The following is a 12,067-nucleotide window of genomic DNA, read 5'->3' as shown; positions in this document are numbered from 1 at the left end:
GGTATTACTGCACTGTTGGAGCTAGAAACACAAGCACGTTTTGTTTGTTTGTTTGACATCCCTGTCCTAAAGCATAGAGAACATCCCAACATTCTTTGCACAAAAAACGTTTTTTTTGTCTTTCAGGAATAAATAGCCTACACCCCTGGTTGAGAATGGACGCTGTTGCTGACACGTTTGCAATGATGGGAAGCATTATTGGAAACCTTCTAAACATCGTTGGCATGGATACGGCTGCTCTCACTTCCTTCCCCTTTGGAAGAATCATTGTCTCATCCGTTTGTGCAATCTTTCTCCTGGCCATCATGCTCTTGTCACGCCGCCGCAGGAACCAAGGGGTGATAGGAGCGGGCCGTGCGGTACTGATAACGGGCTGTGACAGCGGATTCGGTCATCATCTTGCCCGGGGGCTGGATGCTCGGGGGTTTGTGGTCTTTGCCGGTTGTCTGTTTCCCAACGGAGACGGTGCCCAAACTCTGCACAGAGAGAGCTCCATCAACATGAACATTCTCAAACTAGACGTCACTAAAAATGAAGATGTGACACAGGCAAGGACTGTCGTCCAATCAAACCTGCCAGAGAAAGGTGAGCTTTGTTACAAGTAGGCTACTTAAGTTTTTTCGGGGCTGCATTATTGCTCCTTCATTCTATGCACAGTTAGTCTGGGTAGGAGGTTAGCGACACATAATTGATCTAATAACGCAATAATTGATCTAATGTCCTTTTCAAAATAAACTCTTAAGACTAAGGGTGCGTTCGTAAATTCGCTCTGGCTATCTACTCTGATTTCAGAGCACACTCGTCTGAGTGTGCCAGAGCGCAGAATAATTGATGAATTTACGAACGCAAAACACCAGTTGAATATGGCCGGTGTCAGTAAACGTCGGCAAAAAAGCGTAATTAAATTGTTGCCAGCAGCACAGTTAGTCACCAACGCTCAAGATAAAATGAAAACAGCCTAACCAGCTCTCCTAGGAGGAGTAAAATGGTCAGAGTGAGGTGTTCTCTCATTTGTTTCTGGAAGTAGCTTGCAAGCTAGCCAACGTTGACTACCGTTGTAAGGTAAGAACTCTCGGATAACCCTACTCCTCCGCCAGAGCGTCCAGTGTAATCTCTGAACGCTCCGAGAGCGAAACACTCTGAATTTATGAACGGACAATCTGACAACGCTCTGAATTTACGAACGCCCTGAGCAAACTGGCACTCCAGATTGAAGCAGGGGTAGGAAACTAGATTGTGGATAGTCATGGGCGGAAAATAGCCTAATTATAATAATTGTACACTGCAAATTGATCACAACTAAGCCCAATAACACATTTTATTTGAAAAGAATCATGTCATACAAGATCACGTCTCTTTTTTTTATTTTATTTGTGGGAATACTTTAGAACAGATTTCTTATATTGAACACATTTTGGCTCAATTCCTGTTGATTTTAGCCACTTTTCTTTACCTTAAAGAAATTAATTGGGGTCTGTTTTTGGCCTGCGGGCCACCTGTTGCTGACCCATGACTAAGGCTATTCAGAGGTTGATGTTCCTGCTCTTCCGAGTCCTTTTATTTTCTTTCTCCAGGGCTTTATTAATGATGCATTGACTGTTATTAACATTAAAAGTCAACCTTTTCCATCTCAAAAGCACCTGTTGTCAACTAAAACATCAAATGTGCAACCTGGGCTCAGGGCAATTTCTAGGATTTTGTACATACCTCCATTTAGCATGATATATTAAATTAAGTTAGGTAACATTATGAATGGAATAGCGGTCTTACAATATCATACGAATTAGAGGACTTATAGTGTCACTCAAACACGCAACCTTTGGATTGCTAGATATCACGGTTAGGTGAATTGGGTTAAGGTTAGAATTAGGGTTACGGTAGAGCTGGGTGACACGGACAAAAATCCATATCCTGATATGTTGACCTATGTTTTGCGATAATGATAAATCTGGGATAAATTCCGATAAATTATTTTTGGGGAGGTGCTAGAGGTGGATGATAATATGGACAAAAAGTAATGTGACAAATGTAACTATTTTGCTCAATAACTGTAAATACAATGATACAAATTTGTTTTAATGGACAGTTACTCTGCAGGGCTCTAGAATATTTTTTTCTACAGTGCCAAGTAAGACAACGGAGATGTTAGCTTACTCTTTGAATCATATATAGGCTATTTCATCACACATACAGTGGGGGAAAAAAGTATTTAGTCAGCCACCAATTGTGCAAGTTCTCCCACTTAAAAAGATGAGAGAGGCCTGTAATTTTCATCATATGTACACGTCAACTATGACAGACAAATTGAGAAAAAAATTTCCAGAAAATCACATTGTAGGATTTTTTATGAATTTATTTGCAAATTATGGTGGAAAATAAGTATTTGGTCACCTACAAACAAGCAAGATTTCTGGCTCTCACAGACCTGTAACTTCTTCTTTAAGAGGCTCCTCTGTCCTCCACTCGTTACCTGTATTAATGGCACCTGTTTGAATTTGTTATCAGTATAAAAGACACCTGTCCACAACCTCAAACAGTCACACTCCACTATGGCCAAGACCAAAGAGCTGTCAAAGGACACCAGAAACAAAATTGTAGACCTGCACCAGGCTGGGAAGACTGAATCTGCAACAGGTAAGCAGCTTGGTTTGAAGAAATCAACTGTGGGAGCAATTATTAGGAAATGGAAGATATACAAGACCACTGATAATCTCCCTCGATCTGGGGCTCCACGCAAGATGTCACCCCGTGGGGTCAAAATGATCACAAGAACGGTGAGCAAAAATCCCAGAACCACACGGGGCGACCTAGTGAATGACCTGCAGAGAGCTGGGACCAAAGTAACAAAGCCTACCATCAGTAACACACTACGCCGCTAGGGACTCAAATCCTGCGGTGCAAGACGTGTCCCCCTGCTTAAGCCAGTACATGTCCAGGCCCGTCTGAAGTTTGCTAGAGTGCATTTGGATGATCCAGAAGAGGATTGGGAGAATGTCATATGGTCAGATGAAACCAAAATAGAACTTTTTGGTAAAAACTCAACTCGTCGTGTTTGGAGGACAAAGAATGCTGAGTTGCATCCAAAGAACACCATACCTACTGTGAAGCATGGGGGTGGAAACATCATGCTTTGGGGCTGTTTTTCTGCAAAGGGACCAGGACGACTGATCCGTGTAAAGGAAAGAATGAATGGGGCCATGTATCGTGAAATTTTGAGTGAAAACCTCCTTCCATCAGCAAGGGCATTGCAGATGAAACGTGGCTGGGTCTTTCAGCATGACAATGATCCCAAACACACCGCCCGGGCAACAAAGGAGTGGCTTCGTAAGAAGCATTTCAAGGTCCTGGAGTGGCCTAGCCAGTCTCCAGATCTCAACCCCATAGAAAATCTTTGGAGGGAGTTGAAAGTCTGTGTTGCCCAGCGACAGCCCCAAAACATCACTGCTCTAGAGGAGATCTGCATGGAGGAATGGGCCAAAATACCAGCAACAGTATGTGAAAACCTTGTGAAGACTTACAGAAAACGTTTGACCTGTGTCATTGCCAACAAAGGGTATATAACAAAGTATTGAGAAACTTTTGTTATTGACCAAATACTTATTTTCCACCATAATTTGCAAATAAATTCATTACAAATCCTACAATGTGATTTTCTGGATTTTTTTCCTCATTTTGTCTGTCATAGTTGACGTGTACCTATGATGAAGATTACAGGCCTCTCTCATCTTTTTAAGTGGGAGAACCTGCACAATTGGTGGCTGACTAAATACTTTTTTCCCCCACTGTATACAGGGAATGCATGATTGCTATTGTGATGTGCAACCTGTCAAAAATGATCCAGAATTATCAGATTTATTTTTGGCTCTTCAAAGAATTTGGAGACATCTTTGTGCATATTGGCCCTGTAGGCAATATTATTCACCACCGGAGGTAGTGGGAACTCAAAACACCTAGCTAGTTTGCTGACTTTAAATATGATATTTTTGCTATATAGCCATGTAGGCTAATTTATTCATTTTAATCTATCAGTAAATGTAGGCTAATGTCCTACAAAAACTTTCCAGCACTAGGCCTAGGCTACTTGAAGTAGGCCTATTCACTGCAAATCGCGCGCTCTGCTCCGCGGGCGTATCAAAACCATACTACAGCCTACTCCAGATGTGTTAAATAGCACTATGCAGAAATCACTCCGCCATTTCCTTGTTGCTAAAATAGAGTAGTTCGCCCAATTTCAGTTTGTGACAAAACAAGCAAGTATAGCGTAGAGAATCATTGTACTGTCTAAACCGCTGTGAAATACATTTTCCATAACAAACAATATTGTACTTTCAGCTGTTTGAAGCTACATATTGCAGTTTTAAGAGGTGATAAATAAATATATATACTCAAACAAAGCTGTGACTGTCCTCTCTAACTGTAACAACAGTAGTTGCTTTGAAAACTGTATTTTTCCCGCAATTGCATTTGGAACAACGGTCATATGCTTGTGCTTCTCAGAATGCATCTCTCCCTCCTCCGTGCGCACAGTGGGGAGAGGGAGTGAGTAGCCAACAGCGAAACAGGGACAGGCAGATACCTTCATAGCAGGAATCAACATGATGCGTAGGCTATTACTGATGACCAAATAATGGTTTTAGAACACTCTACAGGAACGTTGTATAGCAAAATTACCAGCATACGCAAAATGCTTCGGTAAGAGGAAGGTGGTGTCTGTAATTTTAGGTTTATTGGCCCAGCTCTAGGTTAGGGTAAGGGCAGACCCGTCGCCAGACCTCAGTCTTAAGGGGGGCATATGAAATGCATGGGAGGGCAGGGCACAATTATTATTAGCCTACAGTATGTATATTTAATAATAAATTCCCTCAAGTGGGGGGGGGGGGCACAAGCATTTAAAGGGGGTGGGCCCGGCCCCCTATGGCCCGCCCATAGCGACGGGTGTGGGTAAGGGTTAGCTAAAATGCTATAGTTGTCCCCCGACGCAACTCGAACACGCATATGTCTGACTCCAGGCTGAAATGTGAGACACTTATGACAAAACTGATTAACAAGTTTCACACACATTGTTAATGTAAGTTGATTTGTTTCGTTTGAAGGGCTATGGGCAGTTGTGAATAATGCTGGCATCTCAGACTGGTCAGAGACGGAGTGGAACACCGTTGATGATTATCGCAATATGGCTGAGGTCAACTTATTTGGCAGCATCAGGACCTCCATTGCTTTCCTCCCATTGGTTCGTGCCTCAAAAGGTACGTTTAATAATTATTTTACCATCACCATTTCATAATGGTGATCACAGTTCTTGATTTATAACATTCAATGTTCATATTACTCCACAGTGTTCTAAAATGTGTAATGTTCATTGATTTCCGTAGGACGGATGGTGTATGTCTCAAGCATCTTTGCGTTCTTCAACTGTCTAACCATGGGGGCCTACAGTATGTCCAAGAGAGGACTGGAGGCGTTTGCAGACTGCTTACGGGTAGAGATGGCCGGTTTTGGAGTAAAGGTAAAGAAAAGTCTTGGTAATCATGATACTTACTGTGTGTGTCTTTTAATAATCTTGTTGATTTTTTTTTACATTGATTGTAACCAACACATTCCTCAAAGCGTCAATCTGTGATTGCTATATCCATTTTGGACATTTTAAGTTAATGATATAGAGTATACCCATTTATTGTTGAAGAATATAACTCATAAATGCCTCATGAGCGTAGTTCAACTGTGGTACCCCCATCAGACCCCAAAATATACGTTTGTTTTACTACTTTGTGGTTACAAAGTAATTGTAAACAAACACTGTATAACTTCAAAACATGGTTAAATCTATAACTTTGATATCATGGATGGCCAATCCTTGCATCCATAGCTCTGTTTATGAATTTGAGAAAGGTTACATTTCTCCAGCCCAATCCCTCAGGTCTTCACCAAAATACTGGCGGTGTGACTGCTTATTGTTTGAACTGCAGAGTGCACCTTTAACGTTGTGTTGATGATCTCAGGTGAGCATCATCCAGCCAGGTAACTTTGGTCCTGCTACCAACATCCTGAGGAGGAGAACAGGGACAGAAATCTGGGAGAAACTGGACGAGGAGCATCAACAGATGTTCAACAGACAGTATGTGGACCTGGCCAATGACTACCACATGTCCACATGTATGGCTGGCAACCAGGACAGCAGCCTGGTCATAGACGCTATGGTGGACGCCCTCACAGCGGACAGACCTAAACGCAGATACCTGTTGGTCTCTAAGCTGGATATGTTGTTCTTCTATGCCTTTCCCTATCTGCCGACATGTGTCACTGATGCAGTTTTCTACCTCAGTCCCATGTACAACAAAAGAAAAGCAATGCTTTATTCCAAATAGAGAATACCTGTATTAAGCTGGAGTGACAGTAGAAAAAGTGTATGGCTTTGTGTTATGTTCTAATGTGCAATATTTTTACGTCACGCTTCTCACTTATTTTGTGTTACACACTTGCATGTGTCCCAAATTCTTAGGCTTGTGTGCGGCTGCACGGCCATGGAAACCTATTTCATGAAGCTCCTGACAAACAGTTATTGTGCTGACATTGCTTCCAGAGGCAGTTTGGAACTTGGTAGTGAGTGTTGCAACCGAGGACAGATTATTTTTACACGCTATGTGCGTCAGCACTCGCTGGTCCTGTTCTGTGAGCTCGTCGGGCCTACCACTTCGCGGCTGAGCCGTTGTTGCTCCTAAACTTGTCCACTTCACAATAACAGCACTTACAGTTGACCGGGGCAGCTCTAGCAGGGCAGACATTTTGCAAACTGACTTGTTGGAAAGCTGGCATCCTATGACGGTGCCACGTTGAAAGTCACTGAGCTCTTCAGTAAGCCCTTCTTGGTAAAATAGCCCTTACACAGCCTGGAGGTGTGTTGGGTCATTGTCCTGTTGAAAAACAAATGATAGTCCCACTAAGCCCAAACCAGATGGGATGGCGTATCGCGGCAGAATGCTGTGGTAGCCATGCTGGTTAAGTGTGCCTTGAATTCTAAATAAATCACAGTGTCACCAGCAAAGCACCCCCACACCATAAAACATCCTCCATGCTTTATGGTGGGAACTACACATGCGGAGATCATCCGTTTACCCACACCGCGTCTCATTTCCACCGGTCTAATATCCATTGCTCGTGTTTCTTGGCCCAAGCAGGTCTCTTATTATTGGTGTCCTTTAGTAGTGGTTTCTTTGTAGCAATTCGACCATGAAAGCCTGATTCAGACAGTCCCCTGTGAACAGTTGATTTTGAGATGTGTCTGTTACTTGAATTCTGTGAAGCATTTATTTGGGCTGCAATTTCTGAGGCTGGTAACTCTAATTAACTTTTCCTCTGCAGCAGAGGTAACTCTGGGTCTTCCATTCCTGTGGTGGTCCTCATGAGAGCCAGTTTCATTGTAGCGCTTGATGGTTTTTGCGACTGCACTTGAAGAAACTTTCAAAGTTCTTGAAATGTTCCTTATTGACTGACCTTCATGTCTTAAAGTAATGATGGACTGTCGTTTCTCTTTGCTTATTTGAGCTGTTCTTGCCTTAATATGGACTTGGTATTTTACCAAATAGGGCTATCTTCTGTATACCCCCCCTACCTTGTCACAACATAACTGATTGTCTCAAACGCATTAAGAAGAAAATAAATTCCACAACTTTTAAGAAGGCACACCTGTTAATTGAAATGCATTCCAGGTGACTACCTCATGAAGCTGGTTGAGAGAATGCCAAGAGTGTGCAAAGCTGTCATCAAGGCAAAGGGTGGATATTTGAAGAATCTCAAATATGAAATATATTTTGATTTGTTACACTTTTTTGCTTACTACATGATTTCATATGTGTTATTTCATAGTTTTTATGTCTTCACTGTTGTTCTACAATGTAAAAAATAAAAAGAAAGAAAGAAAAACCCTTGAATGAGTAGGTGTGTCCTAACTTTTGACTGGTAGTGTATATATCTATATATCTTCTAAGAGTTTAATTCGGGAGATGGTAACTCGTTAAACAACTTCTTCCCTGGTGCCCCAAAATCCTAATGAGATAATTGTTACATGATTCATTTAATAGAGTGAAAATGAAAGTCACATCACGACAGTCCTTTGTCCTGATCTTATCCACATTGTAGCCGTTGCATCTACACGGTACATAAATGTGTCATCTGTCCACTGTGTCCGCATTGTGACCAGATATCCTGGACCCTCCCTGTATGCAAATTGTTTGACAGATATTCTTTCAACATCTGTATTTATTTTAAGACACGTATTGATGCTATAAGTCAATGGTGTCACCTGTCAATTATTTTAGAGGGCAGGATAATGATGATTTAAATTCCTTCACTGTCCAGAGCAGTCTACACTTGTAAGATATACAGACACAATGCGAGTTTGACTATCTCCGGAGGTGGTCAGGAAGATGCGTCTTTTAATATATACTTTTTAACTATGCTCAACACAAACACTTTCATGTGGATAACTGCAGTCTTTACTTTCGCTCCTATAATTTTGCACAAACCAAAACTATGTTGTTGAAATGTCCCCTTTCCCTGAAAAGCTCCTAAATAACCTTGGTGGTTGAATCAAAAACAGGATGTTAGTAGAATAAAGAGAAAGGTCTTAATGTGTCTTGTAGTGATATTGGAAATGTGGAAGGGATCGGAGTACTGTGCTTGTTATGATAAAAACAGTACACTGTATGCCAAGGCTGTAATGATATGTATGGCACAGGGATCAATTAGGGATTTATTCCTTCCTATCACCCAATAAGATCACACCCTTCTTCCATGTCTGGTCTTTCTGTTGGAAAAGCTCCCTCAGGCACCAAGTTACTTTTGCTGAAAAGACTAGTATATGCAAATCATCCCATGGAAATGTTAGTGAATGCTTATTTTAATTTTTTGTGAGATAAATCTGTCCTAGGCATACATTTAATTTAGAGACCTAACATACAGTATTTGTATTAGGTTGCATCCAGTTACATGTTTTAGTAATGCTTTGCTACATTTTGACCAAAAAAAGCCTATAATGCTGCGAAATTGGCATTGATAAACACAGAGGAATAATTCAACATTTCACAATACAAAATATACAAAATAATGTAATTCTTTTAAAAACCCATAGCAATTTCAATTAAGCAATAATACATGAGGCCATTCATTTGAATTTCTCTCCTTTTCTATGTCGTCTATAGCAGCGCTACTGATTTCTGCATGTTGCACCATCAAAGACGCTCACCCAGTCCCTCACCAGGCTGACGCGCTGGCTGCTTTAGGTGGAAATGCCTTTTTCTCGACAATGGACCTTACCTCTGGCTACTACAATGTGGAAATGCATAAGGATGACCGGAGATTCACAGCATTTACATCGCCATTTGGATTGTATGTATACAACCGTATGTCACAGGGGTTATGTAACAGTCCTGCAACATTCATGAGGATGATGCTAAACATCTTCGGAGATCAGAACTTTCTTAGCCTGCTGTGTTACCTTGATATCTTGGTCTAGGCGCCCACTGAAGACCTGGCTCTGCAGCGACTGGAAATGGTCTTTGAACGTCTTAAGGCTCACAATTTGAAGCTCGACCCGAAAGTGTCACTTTTTGCAGAGGTCTGTGATGTTCTTGTGGCACATCATCAGTGCGGATGGCGTAGCTACAGATCCTGAGAAAGTGAAGGCCATTGCAGGCATGATGGAAGTTGACCTGATGGAAGATGGAACTGACATCCCCTCAGAATAAACATTCCTCGGGATGGTGGTGTATTACCAACAGTTAATTGAAGACTGCTCGACCATCGCAAAGCCTCACTTTTGGTTGACAACTGGGCACAAGGCTCCACGCTGCAAGATGAAGAAGCGACGCTCACCTGTCAGGAAATTGAAGGCCGCTGACTGGACAACAGAGTGCAAGCAGGTCTTCCTCCAGCTAACGCAAGCCTTGCTGGATAAGGTCTTGTTGGCTCACCCCAACTTCAATTAACCCTTCCAACTGTGGAGGTGTCCAGCAATGGCCTAGGTGTTGTGCAATCCCAGGTACAAAAAGGGGGATCTACAGCGAGACCAATAGCCTTCGCGAGCAAGTCACTCAGTTATGCAAACCGGATGGACATCATGAAAATGATCGGAGAGGTTGAGAGTAGAAGAAGTTCAGGAGCAAAAAAATAAATAAATATATATATATATAGATATAGAATTATTGTAAAATTAACTCTGTCCATAAGGTGTAGATAGTAAGTATAGACCGGAAGTAGAGGCCTGGGCGTTGTTGTTCACTAATTTACTCCAAGCAGGGAAAGGATGGTGGGGTTGAAAAGTAATAAAGGGGAATATATATATAAAAAAATTAAAAAAACATGGGGGATTGGAAGTGATGCAGACAATTACATTGATAGAAGATGCAATCTATCTGCAATATTAAGCTGATCCATCCCCCCCCCAAAAAAAAAAAAAAAAAAAGTCACTCAGTTATGCCCAGACGAGTTATCCTGCACACAGGCTTGAGTTCTTTGCCATGAAATGGGCTATCTGCGACAAGTTCCGTCATTGGCTATGGGGGCAGCAGTTGACCGTATTGGACGGATAACAATCCCTTGACATACATCCTGACAAAAGCGAAGCTCAATGCTTGTGAGCAGAGATGGGTTGCCAAGCTGGCACCGTAAGAATTTGACATCAAGTACTGTACATCCCTGGTCCCAAAAATGTGACTTGTATCAGGAAACTAGGCATATGTCGCGCATCACTACTGCACAGGAAAGGCATTTGAACGTAAACTTTTTAAAAAACAGTTTTTTGGCAGAAATGCCTTCTAGTTCATGTCAACTTTCATGTGCCTTAATAACAAACTTGTATGCCATCTGTAAATACAAATACAATTGTTAAATTACGAGCCTAGTTGGTTTAGCCACGGAAAAAGACAGGAACCTTCCCGCTAGCCATGATTGGCTGAGATAATGGATGGGCTGGACATGCTGATAGATGAGTTCGGATTGGTCTGCCATGTAGCTCGCTTCTGTCTATAACATGAGCTGGTCAGTATGTGTAGGTAAACCTTTTTTGAAAGATATCACATAGTAGAACTGCAAAAGTGTTGCTCCACTTTCTGGAGGACTGAGTTTTGAAATCAGTGGAATGCCCGGTGGAATTAGAGTATGATAGAAAATTCTGGTGTTTGATTGCAAATATGCAGAGGGAGTCGAAAAGAAAACACTCAGAAGGCTGTTGTATAAAACACCTGTCTCCGGATTACATCTTCAAACTAAGGGCAACCATGGCATCTGTGACAGAGAGGGAGAAGCGTCCATCCATGTATACGGGTAAGATAGTCTAGCTAGCTACATTTTCAGATATTATACGTTTCAAATTTTGTTAGAAAGTCGTTTTCATTTCAAGTTAAAACATATTCTTAGCTAGCTGGCTAATGTTAGCAGGCTGGCTCGCTAGTTAACGCTACATGTATGATCTATGTAGTAATATTATTCGTATCTCAGAGCCATTTGCATTGCTAGTTATAGCCTAATGTTAGCTAGCTAGCTAACATTGAAACTGGTTGGCTAGCTACCTGCATCTTCATGCAGGGTAGTAACGTTATGAGTTGGGATTATGGTTAATTGTTTAGCTAGCTAGCTACTTGTCTAAACAAAAGACTCCGCTATGCAAGTAACCATTTCACTACACCTTCTGTATCCTGTGCATGTGACAAATATACTTTCATTTTATTTGATATAGTATGTGTTTATCAGAGACGGTAATGTGAAGAACATGACCTGCACCAAAGTCAAATTAGGATATAACGTTAGGCCAACGAGACAGTGTCCAAGTTCAACAATTCTCAGGTAGAATGGCCTGCTTTTATTTAGTCACACTCACAACCGTAAGCTATTTTCTGTAATTAGAGCAATTTCAATATACAGTAGCGTTGAGCATTCAATTGGACTAATACAGCAAATACTGTAGGAAATTATGTAGCTACAGTAGCAAACAAATACTCACTACTGGATTTCCTGACTAACTATGTTATCATCACCCATAGTAATTGGAGGCAATCTCTACCTACTCCCATCT

The 12,067-nt window shown here is 41.5% G+C and overlaps 1 protein-coding gene across 1 annotated transcript; it reads left to right on the top strand.

The window, feature by feature from the left end:
- Window positions 1–224: 224 nt before the first annotated feature.
- Window positions 225–6,365, top strand: LOC311145774 (D-beta-hydroxybutyrate dehydrogenase, mitochondrial; the record flags this gene model as incomplete). The annotated part of the gene is made up of 4 exons (XM_084182085.1): window positions 225–585; window positions 5,094–5,246; window positions 5,373–5,506; window positions 6,000–6,365. 4 exons carry the CDS (start codon window positions 225–227, stop codon window positions 6,363–6,365), a joined length of 1,014 nt encoding a protein of 337 aa, XP_084038211.1.
- Window positions 6,366–12,067: the final 5,702 nt, after the last annotated feature.

This window comes from Coregonus lavaretus, assembly GCF_964263955.1.
Source record: "Coregonus lavaretus genome assembly, chromosome: 18".
NCBI lineage: Eukaryota > Metazoa > Chordata > Actinopteri > Salmoniformes > Salmonidae > Coregonus > Coregonus lavaretus.
Note: the sequence above shows the minus strand (reverse complement) of the source record. Positions and strands in the feature narration are given on the sequence as shown.